General features: G+C 37.8%; 2 protein-coding genes across 4 annotated transcripts; one reads left to right on the forward strand and one right to left on the reverse strand.

Moving 5' to 3' along the window:
- Positions 1–669: 669 nt before the first annotated feature.
- Positions 670–4,003, reverse strand: LOC140233142 (peptide deformylase, mitochondrial-like). 2 transcript variants are annotated; one of them, XM_072313257.1, is made up of 3 exons: positions 3,878–4,003; positions 2,547–3,154; positions 670–950 (listed from the first exon to the last, which is right to left on the reverse strand). In XM_072313257.1, the coding sequence occupies exons 2-3, from the start codon at positions 3,115–3,117 to the stop codon at positions 790–792; spliced, it is 732 nt and encodes a 243-aa protein (XP_072169358.1). In that variant the 5' UTR covers positions 3,118–3,154; positions 3,878–4,003; the 3' UTR covers positions 670–789. The 2 variants fall into 2 exon arrangements, with proteins under 2 accessions (XP_072169358.1, XP_072169359.1); XM_072313258.1 differs by lacking the exon at positions 3,878–4,003 and adding an exon at positions 3,476–3,547.
- A 733-nt stretch (positions 4,004–4,736) lies between these two features.
- LOC140232949 (3-ketodihydrosphingosine reductase-like) lies at positions 4,737–17,870 on the forward strand. Of its 2 annotated transcripts, XM_072313057.1 has the most exons (10): positions 4,737–4,977; positions 6,313–6,402; positions 8,534–8,593; positions 9,025–9,090; positions 10,812–10,907; positions 11,680–11,871; positions 12,836–12,919; positions 13,750–13,833; positions 16,631–16,732; positions 17,425–17,870. In XM_072313057.1, exons 1-10 carry the CDS (start codon positions 4,852–4,854, stop codon positions 17,542–17,544), a joined length of 1,020 nt encoding a protein of 339 aa, XP_072169158.1. In that variant the 5' UTR covers positions 4,737–4,851; the 3' UTR covers positions 17,545–17,870. The 2 variants fall into 2 exon arrangements, with proteins under 2 accessions (XP_072169158.1, XP_072169159.1); XM_072313058.1 differs by lacking the exon at positions 10,812–10,907.
- The last annotated feature ends 870 nt before the right edge of the window (positions 17,871–18,740 follow it).

Genomic DNA, 18,740 nt, shown 5'->3' on the forward strand with positions numbered 1-18,740 from the left:
CTTCCTTATGACGGGAATGCACTGTATTTCAAGCTCCATGCAATTCTCACAAATAAATCCTGTTACAGGAGCAACAGTGGCCTATGAACTGTGGTGGCCCTAAATTCAGACTTGCTTGAGTACACAGAGAAAAAAGCAGTACCATGCAATCACCTTCACTTGAATTTCCAGCATACCCTGATCACAGAAACTCCCTTCTAAAGAAGATGATACAAAATAAAACATACAAAGCTAAGATTTAATGCTTATAGCTTTGAGATTGTTAAAACAAGCATCCTCCTTGGTCATTATTCTCTGTGAGAACTCACAACTGTAACTTGCTTGGATTCAAATGGCTAATTCTATGGGTGTGAAATTGCAACTTATTATGAATATAACCTGTACTCACTTTTCTAATATATCTCTCAGATAGCGCACAACATATCAAGTTACGTGTCCATCTAAGGATGAGCCAATTCTGAATTCTGTATGATGAATGAGAGATTAAACAAAAATCCACATAGAGTTCAAGGAAATTTGAGTATAGGAGGGACAGACAAAAAGAATATTACCATTTCAAATTCAATTGCAATATGGGAAAATTGAAGAGAATTTTTGAACTGACGATGATGCTTGATAAAGCAGCAGCAGCAGCAGCAGCAGCAGCAGCAGCAGTAGCAGTTTCTGGCACATTTTTCCCCCCATCTACTCTCACAGTATTTAGCGTGGTAATATTGCATCATGGTCCTAGAGTCACGCAAAAAGTGAAATCTGCAGGTTAGGGGCTCTGCATTCCCTGGCAGCCGTACTTCATTTTTCATTCCATTTTGGCCACTGAAGATCAGTGAAGGTTCGTGTGTCCATATGATCTATGTAGAGTGTTCCTTGCAAGTGATCATACTCGTGTTGGAGTATCCTTGCTGGGTAACCGCTCACACGCCAAGTGACTGGCTGGGCTTTCTCGTCAAGACCTGGGTTAGATAACAGTAAATACCAATAGAAAATGGATGATGATAATTGAGAAGTAGAAACTCAATATTAACACAATGAAATTTCGCTCCATTAGTCTTTCATCAATACATTGACTATGAGACTTGTCTGCCTGTGTAAACCTGCACAAAGTGTATGGTGGAATAGAATATTACTGACTGACAGTGAAAACTTCAGGTTACTGTACAATGTTGAGATGTATGCATCAAAAGAACAAAATACATAAGTCAATCTCTTAGCACTTGCTGTCTAAAAAAAAAAAAAAATCTGCTTTCCTGTCCCCAACTGATACCTTTGGTAGAATGATTGTCTAGATGTTTTGGGAGAATAAAACTTTGCACATGACAGAAATGGTTGTCTTGCCCATATCTTGATTACAACAACAACAACAACAAAATCAATGCTCTCCTGGTGATCACACAATAATTGACAGTGAAATTTTAGATAAAGATAAAAATAATCTTTCATAAATTCAACTGATCATTTTGTTTCATTTATTGTCCATTCAAAGACAGGAAAAACATTTGCCATACATTTAGAAATTGTACTATTCTTACTCACAGGAATTTAATCAAATAACTCTAAATCCAAATATGATCTTTAATGACAACTACCAGAACTCTCTTTCAGAACTTCATTAATTGTCAGCAAAAAGTGACATTAGATAGTGTACTGTAATTATTTTTTAAAATCTAAATACATTGATTTTGTTTCCATCAACTTCCATATCTGCTGCAGAAAAAGCCTTGTTTTTCATTTCAGTTGTATAAAACAAGCACTGATGACAAGCACTGATGACAAGCACTGATATCCTTTCATATATTGCTTCTTTTGTTTAGAATAAATACCTTTATGTCTTAACAGTATGCTGATAAGCACCATATAAAGGATTACAATAATACATGTTTACAATCATTATATCACAGTGGCTTTTGATTTTAGTGAAATTACAAACAAACATGCCTGTCAGTACAAATGACCTTTTTCTATTCATGTACAAAATGAACTCGGAAATGGCTTGTTATTCAAACTACAGTGCACTCCCATTATAATGATCATAACAAAACTCTCATTACAACAAAGTAAATATGAAGGTCCCAAAATTATTGTCTATATAACTTTATATACTTCATTGTTTAGCTATAACAAGATTTCAATACAATGAAAGAAAACTGCCATTCCTGAGGTCTTCCTCATTATGGGAGTTGCCTGTATATCGGGGATGAGTTAAGATATCATCAACCCTATGAGGAACTGAACATAAGACAAGAAAGATTGTATGGTATAGATAATAAATCCATACACAAGTGTTTAAAATCCATAGCTAAACACAAGTTGGTAACATTTTGCTCATGCATGGAGAGGTTACAGCTTTTTCTATACATGTATGTTTACTGCAAACTTATCTTACAATGTCAGTTAAATCTAAAACATTATGTGCTGTATACTATTAACCCACTGAAGATCTATGAGCTGATTTTGCTATAACACACATTTCCCATAGACACCTGTCCGAGTATGCTCGGGACTTGTCTTCAGTGGGTTAATAGAGACAAAGATCCCTCTCCTTTCATCACCTGTGACTTCCACTTCGTGGGCACGGGGTGTAGCTGCTGTGAATCCCGTCAAACTCAGGCACCCCTCAGGAAGAACAATTTGTTTGTCAGATGTAACTTTCAGCTGAGGATTCACAAACACTTTCAAGGGCACCACAGCCATCTCCCTGGCTTTCTGGATGTCCTCTGGGAAGCCCTTAAAGTGTTTCTCGGTGAACTCCATGACGAAGACCTGCTTGGCGACACCAATCTGTGGACCAGCCAGGCCCACCCCACCTGTCTTTCTCATCACATCCACCATTCTTTGCACCAGGTCTTGGAAAGGCTTTGTTTTGATCTCCTCTGGGTCGACGGGGGCGCTCTTTCCTCGCAAGACTGGATCGCCAACCTGCGTCACATGATTGTACGGAGGTACAGCCATTGTGACTCTCCAGAGGTACTTGCGCAGAAGGCGAAAACCTGTTTGGTAAAACGGCTCTCTGACGATAACCCTGCTGATGTTGTGCTGTACTGGACTTCCACAGAAATGTCTGGTTGAAAGGTCCAAGGATGCTGACCTACAAAGAACGGTGATGATGCTTTGCCGTAACATCTGGCCAGATAAGGATTGATGTTTTTATGCCCAATGTCTGTAAGAAAAAAAAAGCAAACAAACAGTGCCAGGTGATGGCAGATAATACAAGCCACTGGATGAAATGATGCATAATCATATCTAAAACTAACACTAACAGCACATTCCACTCTAAACCACTGAGCAATAGGTGACATTACCAGGTACTGTCATATCTGAAGTTTAATTTAAATAGCACATCATATGAACTCTACCACTGACAACCTGACTGCATCCTTTTTTACTTTCATGCATATGATCTATTACTGTATTAAATGCATTCAATTGTCATCTTTTTTATTATGGATGATCTACATAGATAGAAGGTTTCATCACTTACCAGGCTATCATCACAGAGAATTTCAGATGGGACGTGTGAAATACTGCAAGCCATGATTAAACAAATTGTGACACAGTCTGGTCAAGTTTACTCCTCTATCTAATAAGCCTTGAAGTGATTACCCAGCAGTCATTGATTCTACGTAAACAATTTGCCTCATAATTTACGATATGCTGCGCTATAAGTGCAAGGGCTACAGATAGAGCAACGTCAACTAAAAAGAGTGCCTGCCCGACCCTCATCAAAGCAGGCCGACACTGTCAGTGTCACTAGACTATGTCAGTTTCCACCGCTCTGCCCTGTCTGGCTGCTCACACTAGCTTTTGTGAGTAACTGCGGCGAACTGCTGACGTTGCGGTGAACATTTAACCTACAAGGTACTGATTCACATGCATTACTCACACGAACAGAGAGTGTATAAATCACTGATTTCCGCTTAAGTCATTCGACTCCGATGGGACAACTTGGCCGGAGTTGACTGAACGCAGTTACCCTGTAAAGTCGCACGCAACACGCTTGCCAGCGCGGGCCAAGAGATGGGAGAGCTGTAGTATGCCTGTACGTGAACAAAATTTGCGCCCCATCCTCCTGTTGTTAGACCCCTACTATAAAGGGGAATCCCCTTGCCGCGCTGTGGATCAAATGTAAGGATGTAACTGTCCGATTTACCGATTACGAGTGCAAGAATCGACATGAAACATTGAGCTCTTGTGGCACTAAAGACCAAAAAGTAACATAATTGTCTTAAAAAACTGATTGCATTCTTTTCTTTCATTTTTGATATCCATAGATGCATCTTCAGTCTGCTATGCCAAGACTTTTTTTCGTTTGATAGGATACGTTACTCGCTAGATTATAACCGTATCTCAAATTGGCACGGGTATCTTTGCGTCACGATCGCACTTACACGCACGCGAGGTGGCTGTGTATCGTCTTGTATCGTAATGTGATTTGTGTCTCTACAGTTTACAGGTGCAGGTGCTAGGTGCGGTTCACGGTGGTGGGACTGTTTTGAACCGATTTTGTGTGGCTAGGCTCGGCCTACGACATCGGGCAGTGGTGGTGTCGGTTAGGGAAAATTAGTTTGCTTGTAAGCGTATGCAGATGATCCTCGTTTTGTTATCACCGGTGCCTCGCCAAATTCTTGATCGTCCTGCAAAAGACACAGTCACAGTTCAGGATTTTTCTTCACGCAACGCCAACGGACAGTCAGTAGAAACTACAGTACTCACTCTCTAAAAGCAGTAGGCAGTACAGTAACGGAGCACGTTCTGCCTGGTTACCGCTAATAGACGTGCGACTGCAGGGTTTACTAACCGCAGCCACACACACCGCGCCGCCAAGAGACACCCGCCCGCTCAGGCCACCGATGTAGCATGATGGAGGCTTCCCTCTTTCTCATCATTAGCATTTCCCTTGTTGTGGGGTTCATCTTCATAATCTACATCGTCTCCCCTCTCATTACACCTCGAAGGCTGAAACTGAAAAAGGCCCATGTTGTGGTAGGAAATGGCTCAGATGTTATTTGCTGCTTGCTAAGATTGTCATGGTTACATCACAATGATGCATACTCCAAACTGCACTGCAGACAGATGTGCAACTTTTGTGATGATTGTCGCATGTCAAACATGTGGACTGACAGGTTTTCTTTGACAACACAATATCAAACTCAAAGTATCTAAAAGTTCCAAATTACTCCGCATTTAGATAAATGATCGATCCCTGACCACTCTTCACAAAGAGAAATATTATCTGTTGAACAGTACCATTACTACCAAAGAAGAACGAGATAGAGTTGGGTTTTGCTGATATGTCTTCGTAAATTAAAGGACAAGTTCACCTTCATAAACATAAGGATTGAGAGAATGCAGCAATATTAGTAGAACACATCAGTGAAAGTTTGAGGAAAATTGGACAATCGATGCAAAAGTTATGAATTTTTAAAATTTTTGTGTTGTACCCACTGGATGAGGAGACTACTAAGCCTCGTGATGTCATATGAGTACAACAGTCCAAAGATAATGTGAAGAAAATTCAACATATTTTCACTTTTTTTCGCATGATAGAAGGGCACTTGACTTGCCTCTTTCTTAAGGCAATGGGAATAACATTACCCATAATATATTATATGTCAGTAACGAGTCAAGGGAATGTGTACTTTTTTCAAAAGATGAAATTTTGTGAAATTCTCTTGATATTTTCCTTATATTGTTGTACGCATGTGACATCCTACACTGCAGTAGTCTTCTCATCCAGCGGTGACTGCACAAAAACTTCAAAAATTCATAACTTTTGAACGGATTGTCCGTTTTCCTCAAACTTTCAATGATGTGTTCTACTAATATTGCTACATTCTCTTAATCCTGTTGATGAAGGTGAACTTGTCCTTTAAGAGCAAACTTGATAGAATGACTGTGACAGATTTGGAAACTACTTGACCAAACATTGTTTTTGTTGAGACTTGAGGTTGAGAAATTAAATTACCTTCAATTTACCTTGAAGAGCCACACCTCCATCTTCACATAAATAGATCGCAAGTGTGGCAGGGTTTTATTTGTCATGCATCTAGCCTATATCTACTATCTTGAAAATTTCAGGAGAAATGTGTCATTTGAAAACTTAAGTTACTGTGAAGTTTAATTACTGCCAATTCAGCTTTGGTCCTTTTTTGTTGTTTTTAGTGAGGTGTTCAGCTACTGAAATGTTAACTTTACATAAAGAATATTGATTGCTATGCATGGTGTTGATAGTCATTGGCTACAATACATGTGTGTTGCCATCATGCTCGTGTGTTTGCTACATTATATTCTTGTTGCTTTGTCACTTTTTTTTTCTAGATTACCGGTGGATCAAGTGGCATAGGGAAGGCTGTGGCAGTAGAGGTGTTAAGACAAGGAGCTAGTGTGACGCTGCTGGCCAGAAATCAGGTTTGCTGGTCCTGCCTCTTTCAAACAACATGTTTAATTAACCCATTGAGGAGGATCGAGGAGTCCCGAGTATACTCGGGCAAGTGTCTGTGGGAAATGCATGTTGTAGCAAAATCAGCCCATCCTCGCCTGGTTAAGACATGTTTGCATAAGAGACACTAAATTGTCTATCAGATAGACAATGAGTTTCTTTTGGTACCTTTACTTTTCAGTGGCAGCAGCATTTTAACTCTTTATGTGCCATGGTGTACACCCCCTGTGTGCCACATTATTCTGAGACGCCAACGCAGTTTTGCTTTGAGAAGACATTCTGTTTTTCAAATCTATGTATTTTTCATTTTTTTCATAATTTTCATTTTTCTGTTAAAAGCTGGATATGCAGTGTGCAAAGTTGTAGGAATATGCCAACACTTGTTTTGATGTAAATTGTATGACAAATGTATGATTGCTTTACCTTCAAATCACCTGTAGCTAATTACTGTAAATGCGTACACTTTTACACACAACAAGACTAACAGAAACTTAGGATTTTACATGCAAATCCAGCAGGGAGCACTGCTGCAATTGCCACATAAAATGCAAGCTACATGTGAGGGGAACGGATTCATGAGAAACGCTTTCGTTGTACTGTGGCATTTTGCGATTTATTGATCAGTTTGGGCGGGTTTGTGCGTTTGAGCAGAATATGCAAAGTTGGCACGCTGTCGACTGAGTCGGATGTGCAAACATGGCACATTAAGAGGTAATTCACAACCAAAGCCAACTCTCAAGAGGGCAAAGTGGGGAAATTATCTGTCACTATCAAAATACCAAAGATGAGCTTTGACCAGGGCTCAAGGACCACATGAACCTGGTCGATAGAATTTGGTTGATATGTTACCGGTAACTGTCGCTCTGTAACCAATCTACACAGTGCCTTAGTATAATTGCCAATCAGTAGATGTTATCTCACAGTAACAAGTAACAAGTTAATCCTCTAGACTTTACTCTGAAAGAGAGAACCGTCATGCTTTCCAACAAGAACTTGCTTTTCATTTTCCTCCCTGGTGAGGCTGATATATTTTCCAAGACTGAACTCTGATCAGTATGTATTTTGACTTCTTCACATATCCTATGGGGTTCTGCATGACATCAGTGTCATGCATTCTGTGAGAAACTTTGTATATTTTATTTTGCTGAGCTGTCTTGGCATGATATTAAATCAATAGTTGATGGAGGAAGGGAAACTCTACCATTTCCCCAGGGTCAGCCTACATCGTAGTGTGTTGTCATTCTGTTCAAAAACAGAAACAAACAAAAAGAAAACACCAGCCTATGAACAAGTTTGAAACTGATTCATAGTAGACTAGGATTTCCTGGATTTGTCAACATAAAAACAAGGAGGCCAGCACATGGTAAACTCGTAGCAGGAATACAGGGGTTGTACTGTACTGGGGCTGTATTCTAAAGACACTTAGGAACTAAAAATACAAATTTCCCAGATTGGTAGTCTGAAACAACACATTAATTATGATTCTGTGCTACTCACAAAATCTCCCATGGCAAATTATACATCGTAAAGATCGTAAGTTGATATTGTGAAATGACCTACGAATTGAAATGTATGTTAAGAAGTAAGATCAAAACATCATGGTTTCTTTTTATAGAGGGTAATGCATTATTGTCCTTGCAAAATCTGCTTATTGGCATTGGCATTGGCATTGTCACTTTAATGTACATGTAGCCCCCTCATTTCCAAATATAGCACTTGATAGATAATGAATCATTAAAAAGAATATAAAAACAACCCAAAATGTCACACACATATAGAACTTATTTAATGATCACAAGCTATGCTTTCTCTTTGACTCGATGTGAATGAAGATTACAAAGTGCATACAATGCACATGGCTCCCTCTCTCTCTCTTTGGAAGAAGATTATAAGAATTTGTTTTACGTGCAAGCATCTCATGGGTGATGCATGACATTGCAAAGCTATGTCAGACTTACATTTTCGAGATTATTTCAAGAAAACATCATGGTACAATTTAAGAAAAAGGTTAATGGCTGTTTATTTCAGTGGTTTCCTGCTTGTTCATTTACAACATTGTTTGTCTGTTTGTTTGCATCTCCTTTTCTTTTTTTTTTAAAGGAGAAATTGAAGCAAGCCAAACAAGATTTGGAGAAGCACATCATTGACAAAGGGTACCAGGTAGGTCATTGTTAGGATGACTTATGTGATTATCTGAAGTCAGGTGAGCAGTGATGTGGGTGCTGTGTGGTGTCTTTCAATTCAATTCAAGGCAGTTACATTGTTACAAATATGATTAAAACCTTAGATGTTCTTCTTATATATTCAGTGATGTAGCGGTGTATATCATGTGTCCATGGTTATTGCCTATTCTTGGGCTCTGTATGCAGCTAGGGACAGTCAAGGGTGTTATGAACTGAATGTGCCAGAAATTAATGTATAACATCTCAAAAAGTTTGTGCTATATTCAGTGGCGGATCCAGGGGGGAGCGCACCGGGGCGCCCCCCCCCCCCTTTAATTTTGTAAAGGCACATATTTTATACATTACATCTGTTCAATGACATAAATGATACACTTTGAACATTAATGTATTGTGTGAATTTGCCTGCAGAAAATTCTGTGCATATCAGTGGATGTAGCAAAGGACTATGGATCTATGGAACAAGCCATACAAAAGGTATGATGCAAACTGCTGAAGGTAATGATAAACACTGTCAAATTGGACCAAAAATTTGTTCAATTTATCTTTGCAAATAGGCTGATTTACTAAAGTATTCATATTTACAGAGGTACATATGTTTGTTTTATCATACTAACTAATCATTCAGTCAATCTACTCCTAGTTGAATATTTCAGTATTTGGAATCCAATTCGCATTAATTTTTTTATCATTGCAGTTTAAGTTTACCTTGAGTGAGCTTTCTATATTGTCCGGACCAACTTTACTTTAGAAGTGTAAAGCATGCGTAGAAGTGATATTTGAAATCTGGTATGCCAGATAACCAGTCTGTAACCATGACAATCCACTGGAAGGCTGTTCAACAGAACAAACAAGCAATGCTAATGGAGACATTGAGAATTTAAGCAGATCTCGATGGGTCCGTACTATGCCAAAGTATTGTCATACGTTCTGATGCAGTGAATTTGATAATGATAGCAATAATTATAATACAGTTATTTAGTGCATTTTCCATAAACATACATGTCCAAATGCACTTTACCATTGGATTATTAACATTAATGAATATCAATAAATAAATATCAATATTTATAAATAGATATATGTGACCCTGCACCTCAAAACAACCACAAAGTCGCCAGACATAAATTTTTAGTTAAGACCATATTCTGAAAGAGCAGACTTTAAGCTTTAAAATGATGTATAACTCAAATCATATGGACTCTCCTAACCTATCTAAATATTGGAAAGAAAGCACAAACTCAGGAAAAGCGTGAACTGAGAAAAGAGACTCTGAAGTACAGTGTCTATTCAAGCGCTTAATCTTTACCAAACCGTGCTGGCTGTGCGATGAATGGGACAAAAAACAGGAAGTAAACCACCAGAGTAACAACAATGAAGGGATTATCAGATTAAACTGAAATTAAGCATGCCTCATAAACACATTTTGTCCATAATTAATGCCAACTTTCAAAGCAGTAGCACATTTCAAAAGTAATTAGAGTTGAAAGTGAAGAGTGTGGACAAGGTTTTTCAGAAATGAAAAAGGGATTCTAAAGACACACCTAATCACACTATTCTACCAAAAATGTTCGAGATAAACTGCTAAAAAACACACTTTCCTGCCCGTTTTATTATACCAAATTTTAGCATAATGTAAAAGAAGACCCGTTCTTTCAGAAAATATGAAAAAGTCAAGTTCGGCTAGGTTGACCCATTTCACTTATTTTCAGTCCTCACGCAAAATCAGTGTGTGCGACTTTATGTTCGTTTTGAGGTGCACGGTCACATATATAAACAAAATAAATATTGATAACATGCAATAAAAATCTTGTTTACAAATCCCTGTGTATTCATGTAAATCTCATTCATACACTGTTGCTGTAGTTCTCTACTTAGAGGGTATCTTTAGCATTTCTTCAGAGGCAGTGGTCTCATGATTTTTTTTTTTTTTTTTCAGCAATTTATGCTTCCAGTCATGGCTGTGAGCATACGTTGTGAGTGGAAACCAGATAAATTCTCATGTTGAGTCTTTTCATAACCTCATGAATGTTTTTCAGGTGTGATGGCCATCATGCAATTACTTAACCCGTTGAGGACGGTTTGATTTTGCTACAACACGCATTCCCCATAGACACCTGCCCGAGTATACTCGGTTGACTGGTCCTCAACGGGTTAATCATGAAAGTGCCACTTTGCTTTGTGTTTACATTTTTCAGTCAGTGGAGGTGATCGGACCGTGTGACATGTTGATCAACAGTGCTGGAAAATCAAGTGCTTTAGCATTCGAAGACCTGGATGTATCAGAGTTCAAGGTATCTTTTATTTAATCATTGTAAATAATGAGAGTTAAATGTAATATCTTGCACTGTCCACTGAGAGATCCCAGTTATCAAGAAAAATAAAGACCGTGATCAAACAAGGTATCAGTCTCAGAAAGTTTCCAATTAACTGAACACTATTCAGCAAATTAATAACACTCAGAGAAATATTTGTATCATGCTTTTCCAAATGATGAATTTGATTTACTAAATCTTATGGTCACCTTGGATGTCAGTAAAACTGTAACAACACTTTAACAGAAAGCCAACAACATGACAAAGTTAGACTTTTCAGTAAAGTAAAGTATCTTTGTACTGTTGAGGCCAGTGCTAATCTGTGTAATACAAGTTTTTGTGTGTGTTAGTGTGTCTTGTCCTGAAAATCTCTTACCTTACTTTTTAATGTGTAGTGTTTTGACGATAAACATTCTATGAGGTCTGTGTGTGAGAAAATTGTTAAATTCCTGATTCTTTACAAAAAGTTGATGTGGAGAATGGACTTCAGAAAATTCATTTGTGATTACAATAACACCATATTTTAGAATTTTTGTGTGTCTGTGCTTGCATGAAGAGTAAGCAAGTGTTGGAATATCTAATGCCATTTTCCTGTCACTACAGGAAGTGACATATCTACAGCCAGTGAATAACCTGGAAATCACTTGGGAAGAAATCTCAGAAGTGATGAAATTAATGTGTGATATTTTTCTGCATTTTAAGAGTGGCAGTACTGAAAACTACTGTCACATGACTTCTTTTCCCTCTACAGCAAGATATGGAAGTTAACTATCTAGGTTCGGTGTACGCGACACGAGCAGTGCTTCCATACATGAAGAAGCAGCAGTGTGGACGCATCGTCTTCATCTCGTCCCAGGCGGGGCAGCTTGGTCTCTATGGCTACACATCCTACAGCGGCTCAAAGTTTGCCCTGAGAGGTTTTGCAGAAGCTTTGCAGATGGAGGTGAGAGTCTATGACTGCAGATATTTAGACATATTTTTGTTGCCTTTTCTCCTTAATATCAAGATCTGAATGCCGCAGATGATTACAGATATCTTGATGTAATTAATCTGTTCCTTCCTTGTACCTGCCTCTCCTGCTTCTATCATATCTTCTTGAATGTCTTGTGTGCAACTTTATGGTTGATTTTAACTATATAGTACTATGATCATAAAGCCTTTTGTACAGTGCACTCCTGTTATAATGAACACAGCCAGTTATAATGAGATTTTTGTTACAATGAAATAAAGATTCAGGTCCAAAAAAAATCATTAGATATCTTTAAATTTCAATTTAATAGAAAAAGTGCTGGTCCAGAGGACTATGTCACAAAGGGAGTGGCCTATATGTTATTACATTCATTACTTTATACAGTGTTTTCTCACAGAAATAGTAATCAATATCTGTTTGATGATTATGTCCCTCATACAGTGTTTGTTATCGATGTATCATTGTATTCATTGGAAGCATACAGAAGAAATGAAAGCTGCTTTCATGAAAAATGAGAAAATGAAAAGGGCAAGATAAGGAAGATACTGTATGTCTGTATTTCCTATGTGTTTTAGAACGTCTACTGTGATGCAACAAACTTTTCCACAGCCTCCATGAACCATCAGTCAGTTGGATAACATTTATTCTTACCACTGCTGAATTGCAAAATAGCATTTTGCTTTAATATGTTCTTAAAAGAGTTATTGTTTACTTATGCACTTCGTTATGTATATGTTTGGAAAAGCTTATAATAGAGAGAAAATGGATCATTTCTTAAATGTCAAGTGAAAGCCTTGCATTTGGAAATGAAACGGCTGTAATTCATGTGAGTGCAACACACCTCAAATTCAGTTGACCACTTTGTAAACAACGTAGTCCTTTGCTGGTTGTGCAGGGCTTTATAAATTACTGATCGTTTCCTCCATGTCGATTTCAGGTCAAGCCCTACAACATCTATGTGACCCTCAACTTCCCTCCAGACACTGACACACCCATGCTGCAGGCTGAAATGGAGACACAGGTGAATGAGATTAGTGGACATACATTGTAGTATAATGGTCTCTGTCACAAAATCACTCACCAGAGTTTTCAAGCCACATGAATAAAGGCTAACCCATATTTGCAATCCAATGGCAATATGCCAGCTGCAAGTTTCAGGAAATATGAATCTGCAACTCTCTCTCTCAAAAGAATTGTTGCCTCTTTTTTTTTTTGGGGGGGGGGGGGTAGCAGAAATCCATTTAGCTTCTGCACTTTACTGTACAAAGGTGAGCAGTGTTCAGTTCACCTCTGGAAGATTTGACATGGAATGATGGTATCTTAAAGTTTGTCTGTGAAATCAAAATTTTGTTGTTTTCTTCTATTATTAAAGTGAAGATCATACACAGATTAACATGACCATTGTTTTGAGCAACCATTGTAAAGTAATTTCTGTGTTCATTTTCCATAAATGCACTGTCACTAATGATACATCTTGTGAATTAAACGCAAGTTTTGAACAGTATACCAATGTTAAATTCTGATGGTTTGTTTGGCTTATAGAGTCAGTATGTCATGTCCTAGGATTTAGGAGCTGATGGTAAAGTGCCTATGAGGCCCAACTTATTTGATTCTTAGGATTCTTATGTTTAGACACAGTTGAGTATGTGTCCCTGGATAATGTAATATTCTATGTTTAATCATTCCACCTTTCATCTCTAAGACATTTGATACACTACAAATAAATTTATGTGCTTGTACTTGGTGACATATTTGGATGTCTTTAACTTGGTAACATTACAGATAAGAAAGAGAGAGAGAAAAAAAACAACAACACCAGCTTATTTTATTGTTTGTCCTTCGTCTTGACAGCCTGAAGAAACCAGACTGATTTCAGAGACATCTGGACTCTATCAAGCACATGATGTGGCAAAAATCATTGTCCGAGATTCCCTGGTAAGTTTTACTCTCTGACACAATCTTCAGTATTTCACTAAAATTGCCTTTTCCAGTGCTGTCATATTTATGATCTATCTTTGGTTTCTTCTCACAAGTGCATGAAATTTTATGCATCTATATGTTGTTGGTTTTTTGTTTTTGTTTTTGTTGTTTTGTTTTTTTGTTATAGCTGTGTTCATGTGTCAGTGTATTCTACTTTCAGTTACAGTGAAACCCCGTTATAACGAGTTCGGTTATAACGAGGAACCGCTTATAACGAGGTGATCGCGTCGGTCCCGTTTTCCTTTGCGTGTAAACCTATGGCAGAACGAATCGGTTATAACGAGCTCGGTTATAACGAGATTCCGGTTATAACGAGGACAGTTTCGGTAAATCATGATAAAGAAAAACATAAGCATTTTGATCGGATATAACGAGGTTCCATTTCTTGACCAAATTGCCGCTTTCAAACACGCGACAAATGAAACATTGAAAACCGAATTCACGCTATCCACGTCTTTCCCCGTTTTGCAGAGAACCGTTCCTTCCATATTTTCTTCTTAATCACGCGATAAGACACAGGAATACCTTCCGATGTTCCTACTAAATTATTAAACATAATCATTCGATTTTCTTTTTCGCGAGAAACGAGTGCGTGATATGAGGTCAGACCACAGCGCAACGAGAAAAAAAAAAATAGATAACGCATTCAAAAACTTTTCATGTAGCGACAATTGTGACCAAAAATGGACAACTGGAATGCGTGTGCAACTCATCATTATATCCTTTCCAATTTTAGTTCCGACTTCCAGTTCTTTTGCTGGTTTTGAGCAAATATGAGTTTGGATGATTAATGCCGAAATAATAAAATCATCGCCCCGATCCCGCCGGGTGACAGTAGCGTTGAAATAGTTGAATAACGCATGTTAACCTACTTTAGTCTTAATCGGTGTTCAGAAAAAGAAACAAACGCATTTATTGGTTTGAATAGATCTGGATTTGTTCATTATAATTTAACAAATGATAATTTAAATATGAGTGTGTGATCAAAGCAGAAATAATTAGTGAAATCATCGCGATCCCGCCGGGTGACAGTAGAGTACAAATAGTTGAATAACGCATGTTAAGCTATTTAATCGGTGTTCAGAAAAAGAAACAAACGCATGTATTAGTTTGAATAGATCTGGATTTGTTCATTATCATTTAACGAATGATAATTTAAAAATGAGTGTCTATGATTAAAGCCGAAATAATTAATGAAATCATCGCGATCTCGCCGGGTGACAGTAGCGTAAAAATAGTTGAATAACGCATGTTAACCTACTTAATCGGTGCTCGGAAAAAGAAACAAACGCATCAGTTCAAGAACGGATGTACAAAACGTGAAGAGATTATCGGAAGAAAATAAAGAACGCATTTTTAATCCCTTCGAGCGCAACGATCATACATTGTATAAAATTACAGCCAAATGATTCATGAAATTATCGAATTCCCGCTGGGCACCAACAGCGTAAAATACCTCGCAAGTTAGCGGTAAACAACGCACGTATGTTACTTTGAAATCATCGCGATCTCGCCAGGTGACAGTAGCGTAAAAAAAAAGTTGAATGACGCATGTTAACCTAAATCAGAAAAAGAAACAAACGCATTTATTAGTTTGAATAGATCTGGGTTTATTCATTATCACAATTTTAACACTGCATTTCACAATGGCGATTTTTTTTTCTTTCTTTCGGAATGGTCTACCAGGTACAGAACTGCGTAAAAAGCATGACAACCTCCCACATTCAATCCTGTCGCATATTTTTCAAGAACGGTCGTACAAAACGCGAAGAGATTTTCGGAAGAAAATAAAGAACGCATTTTTTATCCATTTGGGCGCAACGATCATACATTGTACAAGATTACAGCCGAAAAGATTCATGAAAACATTGCATTCCCGCTGGGCACCAACAGCGTAAAAATACCTAGCAAGTTACGGTAAACAAGGCCTGTATGTTACTCTATATATTTACGCTGGTGTTTATTAGAAAAAGGCTTAACAAACAAGAATTACAATAAAGAATTAACTTATCATTTCAGCCCCTATTTCTTCGTCTAATTCACAAATAATTTCCCTTTATTCTCTCAATAATAACGCTCAATAATTGTGTAATAACAACGCAAAGGATATGTTCTTAAGTTTCATTGATGGGTATATGACGTCATGCTTATGTTTTTCTTTGTTTTTGACGCGTACGGTTATAACGAGGTACCGGTTATAACGAGGTAATATCGCCGGTCCCACAGACCTCGTTATAACGGGGTTTCACTGTACTAGGTGATTGTGCATGCATGTTATGTAAATTCAATGTGTATTTTACGTAAGCCCTCCTCTTTGGGGATTATTCTAATACAAAATGAGATGTCCAATCAGATTTAAATATGATAGCATTCTTGACTCTTTGATTGGCCTTACCAGCCTGAACTGTGTATTTAGAATATTTTCATTGTAATTATTTGCTTATAAGGCACAGATGAGTGATCAACATTTTATATCTAAAGTAAAGAAGGTCCCTGTACTGTATTTGTGTAAAAATGTATTCAGATGGAATAGTGCAGCTTCAAAGCAGCTTGCCAGAATAGACCATCCGAGAAACCTTGGAAAAGTGTTGCCAGTATGTTTTAGTCCCTCCTTGTATTAAAGAAAAAATACACATCAAAAAGACAAATCCAAGTTATAGCAAGTGCGAGACTTACAATATGTTGAGAACTGCAAATCAGAATTGGTATTTGTAGGTATTTCAATGTTTTGTTCAAATCACTTTCTGCACAGAATGCAGTGTTCCTCAGCTATGTAGGCATGGATGGATACATGCTTTCGATTCTGACGTGCGGAATGTCGCCTGTCACTTCCATGATGGTCGGGGTCCAGCAGGTGAGGACAGCCCTCAGATAGACATTGTAACATTTTTGTGGTACACTGCCATGGAGCAAGATTTGGAATGGTTGTATGTGTTCGTTTATGCAGCACTGATATAAACATTTTCCCCATAATTCTTGATAAATAATTACATACAAATTTATTTGTGTACACTGTATACTGCTGTGAGAGACCATTTATTAGACATGACATTTAACAGCCATCAATTGTGGCATGCTTAGAAAAGAACCATAACTGCAGGTTGTGCAACTTTCCTTTCGTCTTCTAATATTTGACATTGTGGGTACCATAATTTAAAAAAATATTACGAGAGCCAAGATTCACAAAAACTAAAATGCATGCAAAAGTTCTTGTCTAATCTATATGCATTGACTGCCAGTGGCAATTTGTGAAAATTTTGTGCCATGAATATTTCTGGTTTTACAGTATTTTTGTGTTTTGTTTTCTCCTTGTTGGCAATGGACAGAAGACAATATTTCTCCAGTGAAGACTCCCTCTCACTTACTTGCATTTGACTCCTAAGCTAATGCTCCATTTTGAGCAGTTGATTATTGTTTTCATCATCATCATTATTGTTATGCTGTGTGTGTTTGTGTGTTTGTGTTTGTGTGTGTGTGTGTTTTGTAATCAACAGTGAGTTCTATATCATCTTCATGAAATCTGTGTATTGGTTGATATCTTGGTAGGTTGCCTTCATGGGTCTCTTCAGGGTCATCTCGCACCTGTACATCGGCAGCTTCGACAGGATCATCAGAAAATGCAAAGAACAGCGGGAGGCCAGATTGGGAGACGCCAAGGACAAATGAATGCTTTCAATCTTCACTTTAAACATGGATTTTGTCTGTGCGTGCTGACGTCCATTCAGCACAGAGAAAGAAGGCGGTGCAATGACTCAATGTAAATTCTTTATTCTAGTCAATACTTACAAGGACATACCATGGAAGTGAAATTCATGCTATTGCGGTAAGCAAATCAGAGCTCTACTCCTAATTGAGCTATGATGTTCCATACATTGTGTGATGTCATTCCTTGACAGGCCTGTGTGTTGTGTGTTTTGTGGTGTGTGAAGTTGACTCTAGTTAACTCGATAGTGTTGAAGTGAAAGTGATGTCGGAATAGTAAAAAAGATTTTTTTTTTGTGTGTGTGTGTGTGTTATGTTTTCGTAGAATGCCATGTGCCTTCCTGTTGACCATTTCACACAGTCATAATTGTTTTCAGAGAATTTTGACTCTTCGTTTTGGTAGATTTGTCTGTGCCTTGTAATCTCTTACGTAGGTACACTGGTGTTGCTTTTATAGCAGCCCAGAGAAGTGCTTCAATATGGTCTTCAGAAGAAAATTGAGGTGGCAATATGGAGGGGAAATTTGATATTAGATGGACTTTGATTTACACTGCTCAAAGACAACAGAATGTTGAAGAGCTGACCATTGTATATGGAAAGCAGAAGTGAAATTCGAATGTATAAACTCAGAGATATTGAATTCACACCACTCAAACAGAGCAGAGTGTGAAGGACAGGGTACAGTATTCAAATATTCTCTGAGAGTATATCTGTCTGTCAAATCAAAGAGGGAGCCCTGCCTCCTTGGCCATCTCAACAGGAGAATCATTTGTCCTCATGTATCTATACGCGCCGTTACAAAAGTTGTCAGTCAAAACCTTTTTGTAGGAGCAAGTGAGGTGCACAGTGAAGAATTTATAGTTGATTCTTTGTTTAAACTTTAATTTGACCAAAGTATAAATCTTTCTGGTATAGCTTTTTTAAATGCTGTACTTGAGTCCATTGAAATTTCACAACAGTCATCATCGATTGTTGCGTACATATTTGTAGGTCATTTTCTTAATTCATTGAGATTTCTAACTGCCAGGCTCAGTGTTTTCAGTCCATCCCGGAAATGGAAAGAAGTAAATAAGATGATTGAACTGTTCAACATTTCTCCATTTATCTCAAGCCGCATGTACCCAAAGATTGTACTGCTATATTTTCATACAATGTACTTT

The sequence above is a fragment of the Diadema setosum genome, chromosome 9, assembly GCF_964275005.1.
Source record: "Diadema setosum chromosome 9, eeDiaSeto1, whole genome shotgun sequence".
In the NCBI taxonomy this organism is placed as follows: Eukaryota; Metazoa; Echinodermata; class Echinoidea; order Diadematoida; family Diadematidae; genus Diadema; species Diadema setosum.